This window comes from Poromitra crassiceps, assembly GCF_964638095.1.
Source record: "Poromitra crassiceps genome assembly, chromosome: 4".
Classification (NCBI taxonomy): domain Eukaryota; kingdom Metazoa; phylum Chordata; class Actinopteri; order Beryciformes; family Melamphaidae; genus Poromitra; species Poromitra crassiceps.
Window position 1 is genome coordinate 17,437,961 of NC_139626.1, and position 24,705 is coordinate 17,462,665.

A 24,705-nucleotide genomic window follows, 5' to 3' on the forward strand; every position below is an offset into this window, starting at 1 on the left:
TCCCCTCTTTCTATCCTCACCTTTCCTTTCTGCTTACTGTTCTATCTAAATAAAGGCAGAAATGCCCCCCAAAAACTCATCTTAAAAAAGACTGCGGGATATTTACTGAAGATTTCCAGGCTTTTAAGTCCGGTAAAGAACTTCCTAATTGTGAAGCGCAACTTTCTTTTTCAAATTACACACTCATATTCCTCTCTTATCTCCTTCATGTCAGACCTACTTCAACAGTTACAGATCAAGGGTTAAAGCTACAATATGAAAACACTGCAAGAGGAAGTGGGCTATAGCTCACTCAGATAAACATATGGATGTTGTGTGATGTTTGAAAGGTTGTTTGTTCAACCCCTGCATCACCAGTGATGCTATTTTTATCATCAGTAGTTTGAACACTGATAGAAATAAGCTGATGTAGGAGTGTAGTCACTCTCTGACTCTAGCTCAGTCAGATCAACAACTGCTCACTCGCTCAATTCCAACCTATCTCACTCTTTATGATCCCTGTGTTGTTGTCAGTGTGAACACATAGTGTGTAGAATTACATGCAACCCTGTCATCACATCACTCTCTTTACCTTGACCTGGCAATATAACCCTGTCATCACATCACTCTCTTTACCTTGACCTGGCAACCCTGTCATCACATCACTCTTTACCTTGACCTGGCAACCCTGTCATCACATCACTCTCTTTACCTTGACCTGACAACCCTGTCATCACATCACTCTCTTTACCTTGACCTGGCAACCCTGTCATCACATCACTCTCTTTACCTTGACCTGACAACCCTGTCATCACATCACTCTCTTTACCTTGACCTGGCAACCCTGTCATCACATCACTCTTTACCTTGACCTGGCAACCCTGTCATCACATCACTCTTTACCTTGACCTGGCAACCCTGTCATCACATCACTCTTTACCTTGACCTGGCAACCCTGTCATCACATCACTCTCTTTACCTTGACCTGGCAACCCTGTCATCACATCACTCTCTTTACCTTGACCTGGCAACCCTGTCATCACATCACTCTCTTTACCTTGACCTGGCAACCCTGTCATCACATCACTCTCTTTACCTTGACCTGGCAACCCTGTCATCACATCACTCTCTTTACCTTGACCTGGCAACCCTGTCATCACATCACTCTCTTTACCTTGACCTGGCAACCCTGTCATCACATCACTCCCTTTACCTTGACCTGGCAACCCTGTCATCACATCACTCTTTACCTTGACCTGGCAACCCTGTCATCACATCACTCTTTACCTTGACCTGGCAACCCTGTCATCACATCACTCTCTTTACCTTGACCTGGCAACCCTGTCATCACATCACTCTCTTTACCTTGACCTGGCAACCCTGTCATCACATCACTCTTTACCTTGACCTGGCAACCCTGTCATCATATCACTCTCTTTACCTTGACCTGGCAACCCTGTCATCACCATCACTCTCTTTACCTTGACCTGGCAACCCTGTCATCACCATCACTCTCTTTACCTTGCGTTTCCTGCTCTCTGCCGGGTGCCATGGCACGAGTCCGATACCTCACGAGTCCGACACCTCACGAGTCCGAAAAAAGAGGCTAACTTCCCCCAGACCCTAACCCAAAACCTAACCTCTCCCACCCCCACGCCTAAACCTAACCTCCCCCAGACCCTAACCCAAAACCTAACCTCTCCCACCCCCACGCCTAAACCTAACCTCCCCCAGACCCTAACCCAAAACCATGAGGTGTCGGACTCGTGAGGTATCGGACTCGTGAGGTATCGGACTAGGGGGCAGTCCCCCTCTGCCGAGCCGCTCCAGATGAAGCACTGGTAGATGAGCCTCAGGCTCTGCTTCCAGTTCTCCACTTTCAAGCTGTTGACATGGGGGTTACCCCGCTAGCTGGGCGCTTCTCGCTCATACTGAGCACATTAGCGCCCGGCGAACGTCACGCATTTCCCATCAAACAATCTGCCATTTTCACGTCTAGGTATAAAAGCATGATAGCATCCATCTGGGTTTGGCCAAGCTACCTTGCTGAAGAGGGCGGTCACTTTTTTCAAGCTACTTGACAGGTGATTGGATGGACCGTCTGTCTGTCACCGTCTGGGCGTGCCAACGCCAACCAATCAGATCGACTTGCCTTCATGACGTAGCATAGGCAGCGCCTGGTAAACAGCTAGGACTACAATTGCTAAATAGTTAGCATGGAGGTCGCAGATTTTTGCTGTTTTTGTAAGGTGAATATTGGGTGCAAACATTGACTATTCAATTTGCCAAAAGAAAGAAGAATAACTGCAGATGTCTAACTGAGGATGAAGTGCAGGTAGGCCATTTGACATATATTTGATTTAGAGTGTAGTTTGCATGGGTATTCAATTTGTGTGACATAACTTCAATTTGTGTATTTTATCGATTTTTAATGACAGCTTTTATTCTGAAAAATCCTGACCGGAAGTCAGACATTCCTGCTCAGAAGTTCCTGCTCTATATTGGGAGGACCAGCCTCTGATCAAGGTTTATTTGCGCTCCGATCCAGTCTACAACTAACCTACATGCGCACAAGCAAGGACAACTTTGGAAACGAAAGTAAGGCTGAATCATCTTGCAGAATTAGATAGCCTATAGACTAGTGCATACTGATCATATGGAATGATCTTCTAGAATCACTTTAGCACGATATGATGATCTCCGTTGTTTATGTAGCCTAGTCTGGTAACGTGTGCACAACCCTCTCTCCTGCTCTCTCTCTCTCTCTCTCTCTCTCTCTCTCTCTCTCTCTCTCGCTCTCTCTCTCTCTCTTTCTCTCTCTCTCTCTCTCTCTCTCTCTCTCTCTCTCTCTCTCGCAGTTATTAGACGCGATCCCAAATTCTCTCATGTCCATCGAACTCAAGAAAACCCTTTGTTCTCTCTCAGTCTCTCTCTCTCTCACACACACACACACACACACACACACACACACACACACACACCCTCCCTTTCAACGTTCAACTTTGTCTCCATCCATATTCGTTTCATTTATAATGGATGATCTATCCAAGCAGCTAAACGGCTGTGGAACAGGCTGTATGGTTGGTAATACCATCATCAACCATCTGATGTATGCAGACGATTTGGTTATTTTCTGTCCATACAGTGCTGGTCTTCAACAGCTACTGAGGGTGACTCTGTTCCCAATATGGCTCAGACTTTGACATTAAGTATAATGCAAAGAAGAGTAATAATATATGATTGCTAGGAGCGGAGTCATTTCCTGACTTCTCTCTGTCTGGTACAGTCCTTAAAGTGTGTAAGGAGACAAAATACTTCGGACATTGTTTAACTGATGACCTGTCCGATGATAGGGACATTTACAGACAGTGTCAAATGTTGTATGCACAAGCTAATGTGTTAATTTGTAAATTTGGTATGTGCTCTGTACCTGTGAAGACTGCACTTTTTAAAGCATTCTGTACCTCCATGTAGGCTATACTGCCCACTTGTGGCGGCACTGCAGAAAGAGCAGTATGCAGAGATGATCTGTAGCATACAATGATGAGAGAGTAGAGTAGAGTAGAGAATCTTTATTTATCCCCCTTGGGGCAATTCATGTGCAGCATAAAAAAAGTAATTTAAAAACATACAGACATGAAACAGTAAAAAATAGGGATGTCTTAAAACATAGTACATTTAAAAGGACACGAAACCATGTAAATTAAAACAAAAAGGGGGCATGAAGTAGGCTACTATTCAATTCAACAGTTCAGACAGCGAATAGCCTCAGGAACAAAAGAATGGCTGTATCTGTTCCTGCAACAGCGGGGCATCCTATACCTGCGCCCAGAAGGAAGGAGGGAAAACTCAGGGTAAAGAGGGTGCTGAGGGTCACGCAGGACACCCTGAGCCTTCTTAAGAACCCTCTTCTTATATAGAAGACAGAGGTCATTCAAGTTACAGCCTGTGATTTTGGAGCTCATCCTGACAATTTTCTTTAGCATGTTCTTGTTTGTCAAGTTTATGTTCCCAAACCAAGAAATAAATGCAAAGGTGAGGACTGACTCAATACAAGAAGAGTAGAACATTTTCAAAAGTGACTTGTCTACGTTAAAACTTCTTAGCTTCCTTAAAAAGAACAAGCGCTGATGGCTTTTCTTTAGAATTGCCTTCACATTAGGCTCAAAACTCAGTTTGTCATCCAGAATTGTCCCCAGATATTTGTACTCGCTGACCACTTCTACCTGTTTCCCATTTATAAGGGTAGGTGATGGGGGGACGGGAGCCTGTCTGCGAAAGTCGATTGACATTTCTTTTGTTTTTGACACATTAAGTTTAAGAAAGGACTTTTCACACCACTGTAAAAAATCATCCACAATTGTGCCATGACCAGTCTCCAGTCACCAGATGGAATGAGGCTGCTGCTCAAGATGCCACGATGGAGCAGTGCAAGCCAGATGTTTGTCAGTGTTGGTGTGCCCACCTGTTCTGCTGTTGTGCCTAATGTATGTGTAGGCTCTCTGACTCTACCAACAGTGTGATTTCATTGCTGATGAACCTGTACTAAGCTCAGTCAGGCTCTTTTCCACTTTATGGAACCATTGGTGTTCTAGCCTTTATGTAATCACCATGTGACTTTGTGGATATTGCCTATTTTTATTCTTGTTTTATGTATTGTTTTCTACAGTCTGTGTGCTATGGACCACTTAAAGTTTGATTGATTGATTGACACCTACACACACACTAAACTAAACATCTAAACATTACATTACGTCATTTGGCAGACGCTTTTATCCAAAGCGACTTACATTAACACATTTTTGCCAACAATAGAGAAATCAACTATGCAACACAATCGAAGACAACTTCTGAAGGAATACGTGCCTGAGTTTGAGCGTCTGACTCTAGCCGGCGGACCGTGTTTACAATTTAAAAACTGCGACAGTTCACACAACCTTAAGACGACATGCATATATTATACATCCAACTCTTGAGCTAATTCTGCTCTCACTCAGAATGTCAAAATATAAGCGATGTGGTGTATACCTTTTGAGATATTAACGGTTGTTTGGCACAACTCATATAGTTCACTGCCGCAGGGTTACGCATTTTTTTGGTGGCAGTGACGTCACGCTGATTCGTCCTATAGGCCCAGATGGAGCCTGAAAAGGTGTGTTTTTAGTCTTTGCCGAAAGATCGGCAGTGATTTGGTCGTCCTGACCGAAGGTGAGAGCTCGTTCCAACATTGAGGTGCCAGGGACGAGAAGAGTCGTGAAAGGGATGAGCGTCCTGCACTGGTGGAGGAGTGGAGGGAGCAGTGAGAGGTTTGGAGCCTGACCATAGATTGTAGGTACAGAGGGGCTGTCTGATGTACTGCCCTGTAGTCCAGAACCAGACAGTGTCTTGAATTGGATGTGTGCTGAGATGGGAAGCCAGTGAAGGTCCCGGAAGAGGGGAGTGACATGAGAGAATTTAGGTTGGTTGAAAACCAGACGGGCTGCAGCGTTCCAAATGAGCTGAAGCGGTCGGATGTCAGAGGCAGGTAGGCCGGCCAGAAGCACGTTGCAGTAGTCCAGGCGGGAAATGATAAGTGACTAGACCAGGAGTTGTGTCGCTTCCCTGGTGAGATACGGACGGATTTTGCAGATGTTGTACAAGGCCTGACAGGCGCGTGCTGTCGCAGCAATGTAGGCCGAGCAAGACAGCTGCTTGTCAAGGATCACCCCAAGGTTCTTAGCTGTTTGGGAGGGAAGCACAGTACAGTGGTGTTGTCAATGGAGATGGAGAGATCTGCGAGAGGGCAGTCTTTCCCTGGGAGGAAGAGTAGCTCTGTCTTACCAAGGTTGAGCTTGAGGTGGTGGGCAGACATCCAGTCATCGATGTCTTTGAGGCATGCAGAATCTGTTAATTTATTCATTGACATCATCCTCTGCTATTTAAAAACTCAGAAATCTTCAACCTTTAGATTGTAATATTTGTATACCTTCAAACCTATGATTATCTCAATACATTTTAAGCAACATACCATTCAATTTTGAACAATTTCCTAAAGAGTTTGAGACTCCAATTTGTAATTACATTGTATATGACTAATTTAATATAACCCTGCTGTATCTACAGAGCTGCTTGGTGGGAGGACAGACATCTGGCGTAGGAGGGGAGGAGCATTGTCCAAATGAATTCTTCAGAAGAGGTGAGAAAAATATCACTGTTGTATCACTGATGTTGCCACACGCACGCACACACACACACACACCACACACCACACACACACACACACACACACACACACACACACACACACACCCTAATTCTTTCATTGTGTCTTTATAGAAACAGAGAGACACCAACAAGAGACCCAAACGCATTCACACTGGAGATAAGCCCTACCACTGTGACCAATGTGGAAGCAGTTTCAGTCAGTTAGGTAGCCTAAAAAAACACAAACGCATTCACACTGGAGAGAAGCCCTACCACTGTGACCAATGTGGGAACAGTTTCAGTGAGTTAGGTAGCCTAAAAAAACACAAACGCATTCACACTGGAGATAAGCCCTACCACTGTGACCAATGTGGAAGCAGTTTCATTCAGTTAGGTAACCTAACAACACACAAACGCATTCACACTGGAGAGAAGCCCTACCACTGTGACCAATGTGGGAGCAGTTTCAGTCAGTTAGGTAGCCTAAAAACACACAAACGCATTCACACTGGAGAGAAGCCCTACAAATGTGACCAATGTGGGAGCAGTTTCAGTCTCTCAAGTACCCTAACAAAACACAAACGCATTCACACTAAAGACAAGCCCTACCACTGTGACCAATGTGGGAGCAGTTTCAGTGAGTTAGGTAGCCTAAAAAAACACAAACGCATTCACACTGGAGATAAGCCCTACCACTGTGACCAATGTGGAAGCAGTTTCAGTCAGTTAGGTAACCTAACAACACACAAACGCATTCACACTGGAACGGGCTACTGGTGTGACTGCTGTAAGAAAATGTTCACTCGGTCATCTACTCTGAAGAAACACCGCTGCATCTAACCTGAAGAGCGCCCTCCACTGTCTGCAGACGGAATAACTTCTCTCTGTCCAACCACACATGTAATCAATGAATCAAAGTTCAGTGACAGTCTGATTATGCATAATTATGTTTGTTTCTGACATTGCATTGCTAGAATGTAAACAACAATGTAAGAATGTAATTACAAAGTAAATGGAGAGCTTGTGAAACTGTCTGATTTGTGATTACTACAGCAGAATAACATGCAGCTAATATCAGCATTATTTTTTCTGAGCCACCAGAGCGTCATATTTTGTATTGACATATATTGAAGATATATTGTCCCTAAGGTTTACTAACATGAGATATGTGGGGTTGGTGACTGTTGGATGTGGTTTACTTTCTCTACTTTGTCTGATGTGGCTTAAGACTGTTTCATGATGGAGATATGTTACGATGATATGAGTTATAATATGTGTAAATAATGATAACCTATGGCTGTAGATGAGAAAAGTTTTTGTTGATATGGCAAGGGGGGAGGGTAGGGGGTCTTGTCAAGCTCCTGTCTTTTGTTTTGTCTCTATTATTTGTATGTATCATTTGTAAATGTTGATGTAAAAAAAACTATAAAAATGTGGTCACAAAAAAAGTTTACTAACATGAATGAAACAAGAACAGTGACATCAACAAAGGCGAGTTCATATTAAAGGCACAATGAATTTAAACCCCATCTCTTCAGTGTATTACTTCTAGCCTGGCATTAACTAAAGTAACTTAAGTCACAACAAGCATTGCCTATAGCCTACATGAATGATCTGTGGCAGCATATTTGAATAATGTCTTCATCTAACGTTTAATTGAAAATCAAGTTTCACCATTAAACTTGATTGTGATTTGGTTGTAGAGTTTGCCAAGCGGTGCTCGATGCAGTACTGGGCTCCTCCCTCCTGGAGCTCCAGAGGAGAGCTCACATGATGAGATGCCTGCGTCAAGACCCACCTCTTTCATAACGCTGGGCCAATAGGACGAATCAGCATGACGTCACTTGCCACCCAGGAATGCGGAAGTTTAATAGTAGGCTATGAGTTGTGCCAAACAAATGTTAATATCTCAAAAACTATACATGACCGCTTATATTTCGATATTCTGAGTGAGAGCAGAATTAGCACAAGAGTTGATGTATAATACATGCATGTCGTGTTAAAGTTGTGTGAACTGTCGCAGTTTTTAAAATGTAAACAGAGTTAGCCGGCTAGAGCCTCATGCCTTCCATTGCCGTTGCCACCCAGTGAGCGGTTTGTTTACCAAAATGCTGCTCGGCTGATCCCTTGTTATATAAGGAGCGAGTGTTGCACTTGATTGACGCGCGCTAAGCTTCCTTTCCTACTTGTCATTATTTTATTATACAATTAAATTTATTTTTATTATGAAGTACTGCCAATTTTATATAGATTTTTTTTGTACTCTTTATATTAACAATAAAGTTAACAAAAAACTTCAAGGCGGTTAAGTCCCACCTCTACACATCAAATGCTGCGTCGTGATTGGTGGACTTTCGCTGCAAACCACATCTGCACGTCGGAGGACGTTCATTGGCCGAGGTCTAAATTCGTACATACATGACGGCACCCTGAGGGAGGAAAGGAAATTCTAATTCAAATGCACCTTATAGTAAATGTTGGCCTCCACAAAGCCAGGCATAAAAACCCACAAAAATATGATTCATATTCTTCAACAATTTATTACAACAGATCCACAACGGCAAAGTTCAAGCTCCCAAATAAAATGACAAGTTTGGTCTCATCTGTTTAGTGTTGTTACTCGAGAGCGGTCTCAAGACCAAGAAGACCACATTTTGATGGCCTCGGTCTCGGGATTTTCTTTCAAGCCCAGTCGAGGCCACAAGGCCCATTCTGAGCCAGGAAAAACCCTCGTTTTACATTGTGTGAAATCATGTTCTACTGCAGACCAACAGGTTTACATTTCAAATAAATGTTTGTTTCAACAGAACCACTATCTAATGTTGTGTTAATTAACCGCATAGTCCCAGATACAGATCATATCAGGCTACTGTATCATCATACAGGCTATTATTACATACTGTATCATTGGCCAATCAGTGGTGTGGGAGTCATCATTTAGCAACAGTAAGGTGTTTTTACACTTCATTCTGCCCACTGTGGAGCCTTTCTGAAGGTCACTGATATGGAATTGCAGTGTTTCAGATGAACGGATTGCCTTCTGCCACAGAGTATATATAGGTAGGCTACTGTACAGCCATTTATTTTACTGAAATTTCCGAAATAATGATTTTCCTTTCTTTGTTATTTAGCAGAGCAATGGTGTATAAAGGTTAAGCCATCAGTCATGGTCTTGAAAATGGCCTCACATTGGTACCCCCCCCCCCCCCCCAACTACAACACTACAGTCATCAGCTTACTTCACCTCTTGTAATAACGTGTCAAAACAATGTACTGTACAGTGCGCTAGCGACCTCTGGTGGATCGCACCTAAAAGCGGGGGGAAAAGTACTGAACCAGATTGTGACTCCTCCATTCTGCCAAGTTGTGGTCAAGGGCATGTTGGTGTGTACAGATTCGCTATAGCCTACTGTATACTATGTTATAAACTACATTCCAAAAGGAGTGAGAGGGAAACGATCTTTGCAATCATCACAACTGTAGAATAGATTTATTCCATGTCAGCCACAGATGTATTAGCTCATGTAATGCTCTCTAGTAATGGCCATCATGCATCAGAGAAGCTAAACAAACAGTGATTTTTCACACAGTTTTTGAACAAATAAGTCCAGTTTTTATTATTGTGGTTTGTGTTAATGTAGGAGTGGCGCTCCCACCTGAACATCGATAAATAAAACACTGACAAAATTGTCATTTTTTTCTTTTCTGTAAGGATGTTTTGTTCTCCTCAAGACACTGTGAAGAAAGAATAACCAAACCATCATCATCATCATTCCACACATTTAGATTTTTCCTTGACCAATGTCCATACGCCATAGAATGTTTATTTGTTTTTCCTCTTTAAAAAAAGCCGACTCATCGTGAGAGGAGCCAGCAGCGGTGGCCACAGCGCTCGCTCCCCGTCCAAGGCCTCTCAGGAGTAACTTGACGTTTTACTACCGACATCGTCCTCCTGCGATCCCATACTCTGAAAACACATGGAGAGCATGACCGGTCAGAAACCATCCCATACTCTGACAACACATGGAGAGCATTACCATACTCTGAGAACACATGGAGAGTATTACCATACTCCGACAACAAATACTCTGAGAACACATGGAGGGTATTACCATACTCTGAGAACATACAGAGAGCATGACCATACTCTGAGAACACATGGAGAGTATTACCATACTCTGAGAACATACAGAGAGCATGACCATACTCTGAGAACACATGGAGGGTATTACCATACTCTGAGAACACATGGAGAGTATTACCATACTCTGAGAACACATGGAGAGTATTACCATACTCTAAAAACACATACTCTGAGAACAAATACTCTGAAAACACAACATTACTAGTCATAAACCAGGGGGTCAACCAGGCAAGGATGGACCAAAAACCCATTCCAACTGTGCTGATTATTCCCATTAAGAACAGCTAAGCTAAGTTGATTAGGGGTAAATCAGTCATGCTGACAGGACAGTAGCTGGGCTAAGCTGCATCACTGCTGTACCCGTAAACACAGGAACAACGCATCTTGGGTATAATTACTTCATTTGCCACATTGACATGCCTTAGTTTCATGTTCTTGTAATATTTTTAATACTTTAAGACACTCTTCCAATTATCAATTCACCCATGCTACTATAAACTGAAGTTGAAGTGCAGTGCATGGCGCGCAGACAGGTCGATATGCATTATGCATCAATGCAAACGTGCAGAAACATCATAAAAGAGATAATGAATGTTGATACAATATCTTATAATAGCAAACACTGACCCACCTTTTGCACAAATTGTGGGTTTACTGTGATTTCTTGATCCATAGACTTTAGTTTCTCATCCAGCTCTATACACTTCAACATCTGAAGAGAGAAGAACACGATCAATGACAGGACTTTATCAGAAACATTTGCTGCCTGAAGATTAGAGATATTCCCATACCATTTCTTCCTTCCTGATACCAATAGCTGAAGTTGCATAGATACAGTCGGTCTGTGTGGGAACGCCCACAAAATGTTACTATGGCTGTAAAACCGCCCAGATATCTCAATGGGCTGACTCACCAAAGGACGGTGCTGTGGCTCTACACTACAGGATTGGGGATTCTAGAGCAGGTACACAGAGCCTGCAACAAGTCTCCTTTTAGCCTCAAAAGAGAAAACTTGCCTTATTCCTAAAATAAAAACCCAAAGTCACTTTCTGGAATAAATTGCATGGTATCGGTCGGATGGGTGCATAGATTCGCGTACACCCAAACCAGCATTTTAGGAGGTATCGGAACAACTCTACTGAAGACATGAGGATGGGATCATCCTAAATTCATGCACAGGACACCCTCCTTACCTCTTGGTCAATTTTGTGGAGCATTGCTGGGTTGTTGTATTTTTCGGGGTTGTCGTGGAAACAGACCATGCCATCCTTTTGGTTGATGCTGGCGTAGATCTCACCATCTTCAATCTGCTCAGGAGCACAAGGAGGAGCATGAGGAACATAAAGCAAACTAAATGTGATTCCTATTAGTGCTGATCAACGCTAATCAATCATCTAGCAATGTGATGCTGTGTCTAAAACAACAGATCAAACATAAAATGTCTCTGTATGCATTCAGAAGCTGAAGAAGAATGTCAGCGTGAATACAGAACACAAATATATGAAATAAGCACAGTGTGCACCAGATGCTCTACTCAGGGTCCAACACCCACCACCGATGGTGCTGGTGCAACCATCGGGAGCAATTTGGGTTTCAGTATCTTGCCCAAGGACACTTTGACAAGTGGAGTGGAGGAGCCGGGGATGAAACCACCGACCTCCAAAGCAATTAGTGGACAACCCGCTCTACCACCTGATCCACAGCCGCACAAATAATTTGGAATTCCAGCATGTTTTTTGATGTTCTTAGACCGGCTGAGACTAATGTGACCCTGGCTTCCACCCTGACCGGTGACCCTGGCCTTCCACCCTGACCAAGGCTCTTGGAAAGAGAAACGCATCAGTGTGCTTTTAACTTTTCTATAGCCATGGACAAATAAAGGCTTTTTTACTTTATCAACGGAACAGTGTGATGGGACTTTTTTTTTTTTTTAAGTTTTCCACTTTCCACTTGTTTTTCCTTCACTAAAGGAGACAAAGTTAAGGTTTTTTTATATAGCCAGGACCTATGGATACCCTTGAGAGATTGTTTTGCATCAGCAATAACCACCAAGAGAAACACAGAGTTATACTAAATCATTAGATGTGGTTTCCTTTTATATGTAGTATATGACTGCGTGTTGAGCACAAGCGAGCCTGCTTTTAGGTGCTGGACTCACCATGTGTAAGACGTATTTCTCTGCCTCCTGGGGCCCTGACAGCTGCACTCGACTCGCCATGTCTTGCAAGGACAGCGTCAGGAAGGTCTGCAGAGGGAGGGTGCACGAGAAGGAACAGCGGGTCAGGACAGATTAGAACAAAAGATACACCAACATTTTGACACGAGGGTGGGATCAGTCCTGCAGGTCATTCTCTTTGGCAGGTAGTGAAGAAGGTTGCTTTGTTGCATTTCTTTATATTCACATAATTTGCACACACACACACACACACACACAGACAGACACACACACACCTTTGTTAGCCTCTGGATGTTCTTCTTGTAGAGGGAGGAGAGGCACTGCTTGACCAGGCCTGTGTTGTTGTCTCGCGTGAAGCTGTCGCTGTGCTTGTTGAGCAGGTTGCGCAGCTCCGTAGGGTTGTTGGTGCCGTAAACCTGGGCTAACTCGTGGTACGCATTGCTCAGGGGCTGAAGGCAGCACAACACAAGTCAATCAATGGCAAGAGAAAGTGTTAAGATGTTTAGTGGCTTCATCGTGCTGGGAGCAACATGAACATCAAGTGACTGGAAATCCATTATCTAAAGAGCAGAGTGACCGGGGAAACACAGCTGACAACAACAACAAAAGCTGTCATAGGCGGAACTTTTCCTGCTCGTTGGCCATAAACATCCACATTCTGCACTTCCTTGTTTCTATCAAACTAGTGGAATACCCATCCAGTGTAGCATCCATGCAGAACGCTCGAGGCTAGAGGCTGAACGCTCGAGGCTGCGCAGCCTGTGTGACCGTGGGAGGCTGTGTGTGCAGCAAGTTCAGCCATTAATCAGCCCTAATGACCAAATTACAAAATGTTTTTCTTGTTTTCTGTGTACTCCTATTGTCAGCGTCTTTGGGTCATTGAAAAGCGCTAAAATAAATGAATTATTATTATTATTATTATTATGTATATTTGATACTTTTCTATATTCCATTGTTTTTTATTTATTGATTTTGTTTTAAATAATTATTAAAGAGCATGGTGCAGGTTTTTGAACGTGGAGAAAATCAAGTACAAATTGAGAGGGTCACCTGATAAATTTGCGTCTGTCTGGGGCCCTATGATCAGTGATATACCGTAAATTCCGGACTATAAGCCGCACCTTTTTTCCCGTTTTTTGGCCTTTTTTGGCCCCTGCGGCTTATATAACGGTGCGGCTTATCTATGGATTTAAAAAAAAAAAAAAAAAAATCTCTCTTTTTTAGCACTCTTTCTAACTATAAATCCTATATAACTATAATAAGTTTTAATTTCCTCTCTTGCCCTCTTTTCACCACACTGTATGACACTGTGTGCACTGTAAAAAAACAACACAGGTGGTGTTGTGTTATGTTGTTTTGTTGAAATGTTAATAAATGGGAGCTTCCTCAAACAGCCATCTCTTTCCCGACAATCCCCTCTGTGCATGAACCCTTACATATGTTAATTAAACATTAAAACACAAAAAAAAAAAAAAATACCATTAAAACACCCGCGGCTTATAGTCCGGTGCGGCTTATATAAGAAAAAAATAGTCAACTTTGCAGGTGCGGCTTATACACCGGTGCGGCTTATAGTCCGGAATTTACGGTAGATAAACTGAAGACATTATAGGAGAAATGATGCACTTGTCTTTAATGCTCACTCTGTCAATGTCATCATCTACAAAGTTATTTTACTTGTTTTGTTGTGTCTTTGACTTGGACTCGAACATGGTATCAAGAAGGAAGGGTTGATATAATCTTTAATTAATCTTTATTTTTTATGTCATTTAACTTCTTATTTGCTTTTATCTATGTAGGACCAGGGGTGGGAAGGGGATATTGTAAAAGAAAAAAGCCCTTATTGTACATTGTACTCAACTGAATTTATTGTATGAATAAATATATTGTTAAAAAAAAGAGCATGGTGCAGGTTAAAAAATATGAATTTACATTTTGGGCTCAAGATTCCTATGAAAATTAGTGACGTGCCGGTTTCTCCTATCTCTCTCTATCACATCACTGTTCAATCATGTTATTATTACTACTACTGTCATTGTTACTGTTGTGTCAGCTAGATTTAGCTAGACATATTCTGCGTGCTATTTTTTTTTGAGTGAGTGCACTACACCTGATAGTCTAAATGATTTATAAATAAAAGCTATTTGCAGCATTGTAATGTTATTGAAATGATAACAGACTCAGAGCTGATCAGCGTGCAGCTGTGCACCTGCCCATATTCAGCTGCGATGGGAAACAGCTGTCAGAAAGTGTGTGCGATGGTTATGGTTATGTAACGTTAGCACTGTGGCATGACTAATTAGTAGGCAGAAAGGAGAGCAACACTAATTCCTTTCGCAATTTATTCCAATAATCTTATAACAGTCTGTCTAACATTATCGAGATGGAGTGACTACTAGCCTGTTATTCTCATCTCATAAGGTACGTAATGTAAGCCACTCGTTAACAGCTTGTTAACAGCTGATGATGGCTGACCCATTTAATTGTTAATTATGTCGCTCTGCTGTTTGCTCTCCTTTCAGCCAGCTGACTGCAGCAGCCTGTCTAGCCTGTAATGTCACTTCTGCTCATGTGTGCGCTTCCAGAAAAGCTCTGTGTTGCTTATGAAATTAACACCAGCGATTGCCGACCAATGGACCAGAAGAGGTCAGCCCTACGATCGATCCATCCCTCTGTCTATACATACCTTGATGAACCTTCCTACTATCTGTGAGGTGTATTTGGGCAGCTGCTGCACTTTGCCGTGGAGGATGAGTGACACCAGGATGTACTTCTTATAGGCTTCCAACATGATGTGGCTCACCGCCATGGCTGGAGTGGTTATTGCCTGGTGGGCAAAAACATCCCGTCATCATCATCATCATCACTCACGGAGAAAGAGAAGAGATATATCGACTACTCATTTAGTGTGTGTGTGTGTGTATATATATATATATATATATATATATACTGTATATATGATATTTTATTTTTAGGCCTACTTTAGTTGTAGAACACAGTAAACATGCCAAACACAAAGAAGCCGTAGAAGCACAGTCCATTGAGATATATATTATGACAGAGGCGAACTTCTAACATATTCCATATTCACTGACACTCATAATTTTTGCACTTAGATGCTGACTTTTGATCACACCTTTTGTACATGTTGTACAGTATGTTTATTTTGTTCTATCATTATTTATACTGTGAGTTATGAATTTAAGACTAATTAAAAGCAATTTACTGTACATCTTTGTATTTATTCTATTCATTTGTGGTGTAGGGTTATATGGGTGGGGGGGGGGGGGGGGGGGGTTGAGGGTAAACTGTTCACCGAAACCCCAGAAAATCTCCCTCTTTTTCACAGCCCAATGTTGGCAGGTATGTGATGGAGAAAACAGAGAGAAGCAAAGTACATTTTAGCATTTGTAAAGCTGTAACCAGCAATTACTTGGTACTTGGTGAATGACTAAAGTGATTTATCGATTATCAAAATAATCGATGACTAATAATTTCTGCACGAGTCAGATTACAGAGTTCACAGGCAGGTTTCTCCAAAACAGATAGAAGTACCTGTTCGTAAAAATACAGTGCTCGTTCGAAGTTTTTGAGGCCCGTGTAGATCATGCCACCATAGTAGTAGTAACATAAAAAGTGCTTAGCGTCGTAGGCTCCGTTCTCCTTGCAGATGTCCATCATGTCCAGCTCCAAGAAGGGCAGGGCAGGCTTGAAGCACTTCGCTAACAAGCACAGCTGCAGGGGGGACAGGTAGAAAAGACAGCGTATATGCATGAATCCTGAAGTTAAATTCAATACCTTTTAAGACCTTATCAATATATTTTAAGACCTCAACGCTACTTTCATCACATCAGAGATAGGGGTGTAAATAACAAGTTTCATCATGGTACGATATTCTTTGCACAACGACATGATATTTGCTGATATCACAAATTCTGCCACGATACAAGTTGGAGAAAAGAAAATCCAACCATTAGGTAGTGCCCTTGGAAACGGGTAACATCTGTATCTCATTCGATTTTGATTTCCATTCCTGGGGCTAGGGCTGTCCTAAATGACTATTTTCTTCTCGATTCATCTAACAAATATTTTTATTGATTAGTCAATTAATTGAACGTTTATATATATATATATATCTCTATATATATACAGTATATACGCACACACGCACGTGCACACACACACACACACACACACACACACACACACACACACACACACACACACACAACTGAACCTCAAAAGGAATCAAAAGGATTGCTGACAGATGGTTTAAACTGGAGTAATAATATTATTGTGATATAGTGATTATCTTAACTGCATATTATGCAGTTAAGGTAATCACTGGCGAATGAATGTTTTCATTGGTGTGGGCTAAGGAAAGTAATTGAAATGATTGAACTAATTTATTAACAGATACAGAACAGTCTGTTACACCATGTAACAATAAGCATTTTGCTTTTAGGAGCATCCTGCCAGCATGCGGCGCTGTTCGTGTCAACGTGTGTTGTTGCCTGGGAAACGCACATCCCATAATACAACTGTTCGCATTGCATCCCATAATAGTATGATGATACTTGGGATGCCATTGCGAACATAGATGTGAACAGGTTAGCTAAAAGTTTAGCGTCGCCAGCGAGGGCCCCCACCATTGCGGACGGGGTACGTTTCAAAATCCCTCCAGGCCTCCAGGAAAAAGCCTGGTGAAGGTGTTGAGTCACCTGACACAGGTGAAGGTGTTGACTCACCTGACACAGGTCTGCATGAACTGAGGTAAGTTGGTTTGTGTTCATCTGCATTTTGTCTATTGCCTGTTTTAGGACGACCACACCTCTCAATGGCTGTGCAGGAGAGAGAGACAGGAGAGAGAGAGTCAGTTAGGACGACCACACCTCTCAATGACTATGCAGGAGAGAGACAGGAGAGAGGGAGAGATGGTTAGGATGACCACACCTCTCAATGACTATGCAGGAGAGAGAGACAGGAGAGAAAGAGTCAGTTAGGATGACTACACCTCTCAATGACTATGCAGGAGAGAGAGACAGGAGAGAGAGAGTCAGTTAGGACGACCACACCTCTCAATGACTATGCAGGAGAGAGAGACAGGAGAGAGGGAGAAATGGTTAGGATGACCACACCTCTCAATGACTGTGCAGGAGAGAGTTAAGCGCAAATTATGCTCGAGCGAAATCGCCGGCGCTGACTGCGCCGCAGCTGGGCGTCCTATCGGCGCAGCTCGGCGGAGGGGGCGTGCAGCTCCTCGAAAATGTGACTGCGGCGTCAACTCCTTGTTGTGAGGAAATGCCATTTCCTCATTTAACAGTGCTTGTCCCTCATCTAGCAAAGCCTTCTGCAGGCTCACCGGAATGAGTTTTGAAATGGAGGGACAATAAAATGTCCCCCCACCGACATGATTGCAAGTTCTTGGTAAACGACACGATAACGTTTTGGACGTGTACCGCAGCCAACGCGCCGAGTATGCACAGTCTCGCTGTTGCCGCCATTGGGCGACAGGGCGCCAAGTCGAGGTTGCGCAGAACCATGTCGGGCGCTTTAGGACGACCACAACCCCCCAATGGCTGTGCAGGAGAGACAGACAGGAGAGAGAGAGTTAGGATGACCACACCCCCCAATGGCTGTGCAGGAGAGAGAGAGAGTTAGGATGACCACACCCCTCATTGGCTGTGCAGGAGTGAGAGACAGAGTTAGGATGACCACACCTTCTGCTAGAGGCTGGAGGTGCGTGAATCAAAAACCAAAGAACAGAACATGATGCAAAAAAATAAACAAATTGCAAAAATAGCCAGAAAAAAAAATCTCTGTCCAAAGAAAAACTCACAAATGCAATCTTATCTATATCTATATATTCACATATAGATGCGCTTTATTTTGAAAATCCAAGAAGGAAGTATCTGCCCTATGAAGGGAAGTAGCTTAACTACGAAATTAGTGTGTTGCAAATGGACTGAAAAGTCCACTGTGTCATACTTTCTGCTGCAGTATGTTGGAGAAATAAATGTTCAGTTTGAACAACACCCGTTCTGGTCCCGTCATTAGGAGTGGGAGGAATCTCGCACTTGTACTGATGTCCAGCATGATGACTGGTGACCGAGGGAAACGTGAGTTTGTTTACTGCGTCGAATGTAGTTAATGAGGAGATCCCACAACTTTCTTTTAAGCCATGGCCAGTTCAAAACAGGGAATGCCAAACTGGCCGTGTGGAGAGTTAATTTTAGAAGGGGCATTACCAAACTGCGGGGCATCCACCCTACTGTCTGTTTGAGCATGGTATTCCTGCTCTGGATGATGCCCTATAGGCGACACTTGGTGCCCTATGCTCAGCGCGCTGTGCGCGTGTAGGTAGCGGTGGCCCTGATGGTTGGCGTTCACATTCACAAGTGTTCCATCCCCGTTTCCATCCAAGCGTTGCCCAGACCACCTTTTCAAGTGGATCCTGTCATGGTTTGCTGTTCTGCACCCGGAACGCAACATTTACACTCATCAAACAAACCGGACCTGGAGTCAAGTTTCTCTCTAGTTTTCTGAATAAATGTGTTATAATGTGTTGTGATATTGTGATGGACCAGTCTTACCTGTTTCCGTTCTACAAGAGCATTTGTCAACTGGTGGCAGAGACCAGCAACTGTGAGGAGAGAAGAGAAGGAACAGGTTAATTGAACGTTAACGTTAGATAAAACGAAACAAACTATCTGCTGTGAGACGAACATTTCCACACTTCAAAACGCAACGCACATGGGTTTAATAATGTAACGTTAGTTTGCCTATCGAGTTTGTAGTAGCATAATGCTAAATTCATTTACCCAGCTGAGCTCCCTTCACCCGGCATCATCCATGGATCCAATGTGTTTTCGTTTCAGATGTTCATGCACTGGTACTTCCGTGTCATGCAAGATCGACTTTGCGCGTAACAGTCTTATTAGTTTTAGTCAACGTGAAGTGCTCTCATACTTTTGATGATTTAGGGCGAGGGGTCCCTTGGGGTGAGCAGCTTTCTCCCCTGAATTCTCCAGCCATGATGCTGCACGCGCAGCTCCGCGACAGGGGGGACGCCGGGGAGTGACGTAGCCAGCTCTGGGCTGCAGCTGTTTTGCAAACGAAACAGACGGCTCTGCGGCCCAACTAATCGCGACCCAACGAATTGATAATGAAATTAGTTGCCAACGAATTTAATAATCGATTTTTATCGGTTAGTTGTTGCAGCCCTACATCAGAGTTTGACGAGGAAATGCGCTGAATACGAGCGCAACAAGTAACATCAACCAGCTGCAACAATCAGTCAGGTTCTAGATCGGACCTTGCACCCAGAATCATTGTACACTACAGCGGGGCATTCAAAAATAAGGTGGATAGAGCCTTTGCACCACTCAGTGCTCGGGCCCTAATAATTCTTGACCCTAAGAGTCCACAATAGAGATCTTTGGCTCCTGGATGTATGTGATTTTTAACAAGGCAGTATGATCTGAATCCAAACAACATACCATTTTTCCTCATAATTAGGAACATTTCTCAATCATGCCTTGTATATCAAACCATTGTTTATTTTGGTACATTAATTACCAAAATAATAATAATTAAACTAGTCACAAAGAAATAAGTTCCACTGGTCCATGTACCAACAGTTTTCCCAAACAAATGTCTTTCAGTGAGTCAGGCATAATCACACTACCAAAACAAAAAATTTAACATGTGTTTCTGGTACCTTTATAAAAGGGGTAATATGATGAAAAGCTACTGTAGTAGCACAAAGTAGGCTACATAACCGCAATGCAAAGATAGCCAATAGGATATAGGAGCTGCTAGAATCTACTAAAATACTATGAAAGAAAGGTTTGTATCAAAGACTGACAAACCGCCTTCAAGCTACTTTGTTGACCAAGAAATATGAATAAACAGACAGACACACAACAGAAAGTGTATACATAAAGTGTATACATTTGATACTGCATAACAATATCCCATGTTTCAGAAGACTGCCCCCTCTTCACCTTCACTTCGATATGTTGTGCAGTGAGTTCTTGAAGGAGTGAGATGTTTGGGGAAGCAGGACTTACAAGTGTCTGTTGCATATCTGATGTGCTCTCCATTGCAGGTACTGATGAAGAGCTGAACTTGGGAGAAAAGCGTCTCAAAGTCAGGGATGTTTGGCATGGAGAACTTCACAAATCTGTGGAGAGAGAAGGAGCTTAACACAAAGAAATCTAGAACGACCGCACCGCGAATATATGCGCCCACTATTGAGCAGTTGACATCCATGTCAAGGTATCGGTATCGAACTCATAATGTTGGTATTGTGACAACACTATAAGCACATGACTGACAGATCATCAAGTCAAGTCCAAATTTATTTATATAGCACATTTACTAGGAGTGGGGGGGAAATAGATTCTTTGATGCATCGCGATGCGAATGTGGGTGATAATGAATCGATTCAAATAACAAAGTCAGTGCATTTTGTAATTTTATTACATAATGCGTCACTTATTACATTTTCACCCAGAAAAAAGGGCAACCCCCGCATTTTGTAATAACCACCGCAATATGTAATAAATGTATTAGAAAATGCGGCAAACGTTATTACATATTGCGTTCAGGCGATTTATTACATAATGTGCAGATTATTACATACCGTAAATTTCGGACTATAAGCCGCGGCTTTTTCCCCGTTTTTTGGCCCTGCGGCTTATATAACGGTGCGGCTTATCTATGGATTTTTTCAAAAAAAAAAAAAAAAATCTCTTTTTTAGCACTCTTTCTAACTATAAATCCACTTCTGTTTTAATTTCCTCTCTTGCCCTCTTTTAACAACATAACATAACATAACACAACACAGGTGGTGTTGTGTTATGTTGTTTTGTTGAAATGTTAATAAATGGGAGCTTCCTCAAACAGCCATCTCTTTCCCGACAATCCCCTCTGTGCATGAACCCTTACATATGGTAATTAAACATTAAAACACAATAAAAAAAAAAAAAAAAAAAAAAAAAAAAAACATTAAAACACCTGCGGCTTATAGTCCGGTGCGGCTTATATATGTAACAAACAGGCAATTTTGCTGCTGCGGCTTATACTCCGGTGCGGCTTATAGTGCGGAATTTACGGTAATTCGGTATTATTACATATTGAAAGTGACATTTTATTACATTTTGGTATTTTATTACATAATGCGCAGTTATTACATAATGCGTCGTTACACTCCTTAATTTATAACTCATTTTTGGAACATACACAGACCCCTTTGGCGATAATAACCATATGGAATAATGACTGCTGTGAAGCTCCTATAGATTGGTCCAGAGTGTGGAGGAATGTCTTGTTCCTCACAAGAAACCATCATATCTGTGTTGTTTAAATTTTTATTGAAAAATGCTGCCAACCGGCTTAAAGAAAATACACTATGTGATGTTGACTGATGTTTTTTTAATGTAATGTGCACATTTGTTTTCATTATTATTGGTCTCCAAACAGATCATGGCTCTGTCCAGCAGCTGCATAGGCTATACTGTAGCTCAACTCGAAAGTCCCTGTTTGGTTTATAGTGGGACTTAGCTCTCAGTTAGCTTAATAACTTTAGCAGGTTGTTTTTGGAGTTAGACACAATCCCTGGACATTTGATTTTGGGTAAAGGCGTTTCTATGTGGTTTACGCCAGCTCTGAGTATGGAGTGCTTTGAATACGTAGATATTTAATCACAACAAGCGTTTTGTCTGCTGAGCGGGGAGCCTGAGTTTAAGCCTCGCTATGTGAGCCAACACTCGCTAGCCACAACAGCTAACGTCAACTCGAAACAAATACGCTGCATCCTCGCCAGGTTTGGCTTAACGTAATGTCAGTCCCCTCCTCTCGAAACCCGTGCGGGACATGGATTGCAAATTGCAATAGCGTTGTTATCATCTGAAACTGTGAAAACACACACTGGCGGCAGCCATATTTTCATTGCTCTAGTGGCACAGCTGCGACGTCACGAGCGCGCATGCTCTGCTGCCATGCCGCTTCCAAGGCAAAACAAAGCCAAGTAGGCCTCGTATTATCGGCTGTTATTTATCGGCTAAAATGTCATTATCGGAATAATAAATAATAATGCAAAATGGCCATATCTGCCGATAATTTATCGGTCCGATAAATATTGTGCACCCTTTTTTCAGACATAGTCATTTCAACGTACACATGTGAGACTTTAACTTCTCTAAATTGATCCAGTAAAATATATATATATTTTGAGTTGGTGTGTAGTCACTCAGAGTTGTCCTGAATCCTGATCTCAAATATATCAGTCAGTGTCAGAACTTATGGAGCAATGTGTTTTCACAGCTCCCCACGTTTTAGAAAGGAAGCCATTTGAAGGTACAAATGTAGAACTGTAACTTAGAAATTCTCTAAAATGATTCAGTAAAAATGCTTGCTTTTTGAGGTAGTATGCAGTCAAGGTTGTGCTGAACCAGTCATTGTTAGGATTTTTTGGCCTTGGGATTTTGGGGGGTGGCTAAATCTGTTTTGCGGCCGCTCAAAAGCCTGCATATCACCCAGCCCTAGTTAGTTCCTGTGGCCTGTAGTGGAGTTGTTGGTAACCCCGGCCCAGTTTAGGATGAAAGGGGGCTACTTACAGCACAGCCAGCACGCCCAGGGAGTGCTCCTGGATGTCCAACGCACCCAGCACCGTGTCCAGGTGGGACAGATTTTTGGCCAGCAGCTCCCCGCTCTTGTTGATCAACTCACACAGCTGAGTCATCTGGCCTGGGGGGGGGGGGGCAAACAGAGACAAATAAACACACTGTGAACCTCCTTAGATCCACGGAACGTTGGAAGTAGGCCACAGATATCTTGAAGTGTCTAGATCAGACTATGCAGACTAGGGCATACTAGATGCAGATTCAATTTCAATAATCACTATTTTTGAGCAGCCCTCTATCATATTTCACGCTTGGATTTGGGGGGGGGCAAACAGAGACAAATAAACACACTGTGAACCTCCTTAGATCCACGGAACGTTGGAAGTAGGCCACAGATATCTTGAAGTGTCTAGATCAGACTATGCAGACTAGGGCATACTAGATGCAGATTCAATTTCAATAATCACTATTTTTGAGCAGCCCTCTATCATATTTCACGCTTGGATTTGCAGCTCGTGTGTTCTCGGCACACAAACATAGGCTTATTGCATGCTGTACGTCACCCAAAATACACACTGATTATGTTGCACAAAGATGTGCTTGAATCAGAGTATCCAATATTAAGAAGTCGCCTATCACTACTTACTTAATGTTCATGTTATATTAATCAAATAAAAAAATGAAACTATTAGAAGGCCATATAATTGTAGTATGTTGCAGGCATTTCCCTGACTGTTTTGGAGATCAAATATGTAATAAACTAACGTTGCTCTTGCCAAAGAGAGCCTGGTGGCTAATCTTGACATGGTGTGATACAAACTGAGTTACTAAACTGCCATCGTGCTGTGGCTGACTGTAATGTAATGTCATCTGTGGCTGACTACTACTGTCAAATAACTCGGCCGTTCAAGTGTCCTGTCAAGGCCTTGCAAAGGAGGCAAAGCATGTGGGTTGACAGATGTGACTTTGGACCAACCATATTCGTAAATCCAGTGCTCCAGCCAATGGTGCGCGCTTAGGGCGGGACTACCGGTAGGCAGTCCCCAGAAATAATTTTCTAGATCAAAAACAATAAGTCTGAATTTAGCAGATTTTCCGAGTAGCTACATGGCGGCCCGACACTCTCCTCGGCGTCACAGTCTACTAACGCGTGTTCTGGGAACACTTTAGAGAAGTCTCGCTGCTGAAATAGACATGTTAACGGCGTGTTTACATGATCAAGCAAAAAAGACGCCTCTGTTCAGTTTGGCTGCCTGGCTATCGGCAAGGCATTGGTTAGCATGATGCTAGCTACCTAGCTAACTGTTCCAACTCAAATGAGTTTCAGTGCGTACCTTGAGCGGAAAGCTGCCGCACATTGTTCACAAACTGCTCCAAGGCTGAAGCCATTATTTCGCGGGTCCAAAGTGGAGGTAATTCACACTGTTTCTCATTCAAACGTCAGAAACAACTTCGTCCGGACTGAGATAGGGGGCCACACAGCCGCCACTGAGGTGAAGGTATCGCGAGATCGTAAGAACGGAACAGACTGCAACGAGATTTACGATCCGATCATTCGATTCTTAAAGACACAGGCACGATTGATTGATCATTGA

The 24,705-nt window shown here is 42.7% G+C and overlaps 1 protein-coding gene across 1 annotated transcript; it reads right to left on the reverse strand.

Annotated features, from left to right (window-relative positions):
• Positions 1-9,904: 9,904 nt before the first annotated feature.
• On the reverse strand, positions 9,905-24,593 carry cops3 (COP9 signalosome subunit 3). Its single transcript, XM_083634639.1, has 12 exons — positions 24,445-24,593; positions 23,105-23,234; positions 20,555-20,667; positions 19,076-19,125; positions 17,231-17,323; positions 16,038-16,217; positions 15,169-15,309; positions 12,758-12,931; positions 12,465-12,551; positions 11,500-11,613; positions 10,938-11,018; positions 9,905-10,129 (listed from the first exon to the last, which is right to left on the reverse strand). Exons 1-12 carry the CDS (start codon positions 24,497-24,499, stop codon positions 10,076-10,078), a joined length of 1,272 nt encoding a protein of 423 aa, XP_083490765.1. The 5' UTR covers positions 24,500-24,593; the 3' UTR covers positions 9,905-10,075.
• Positions 24,594-24,705: the final 112 nt, after the last annotated feature.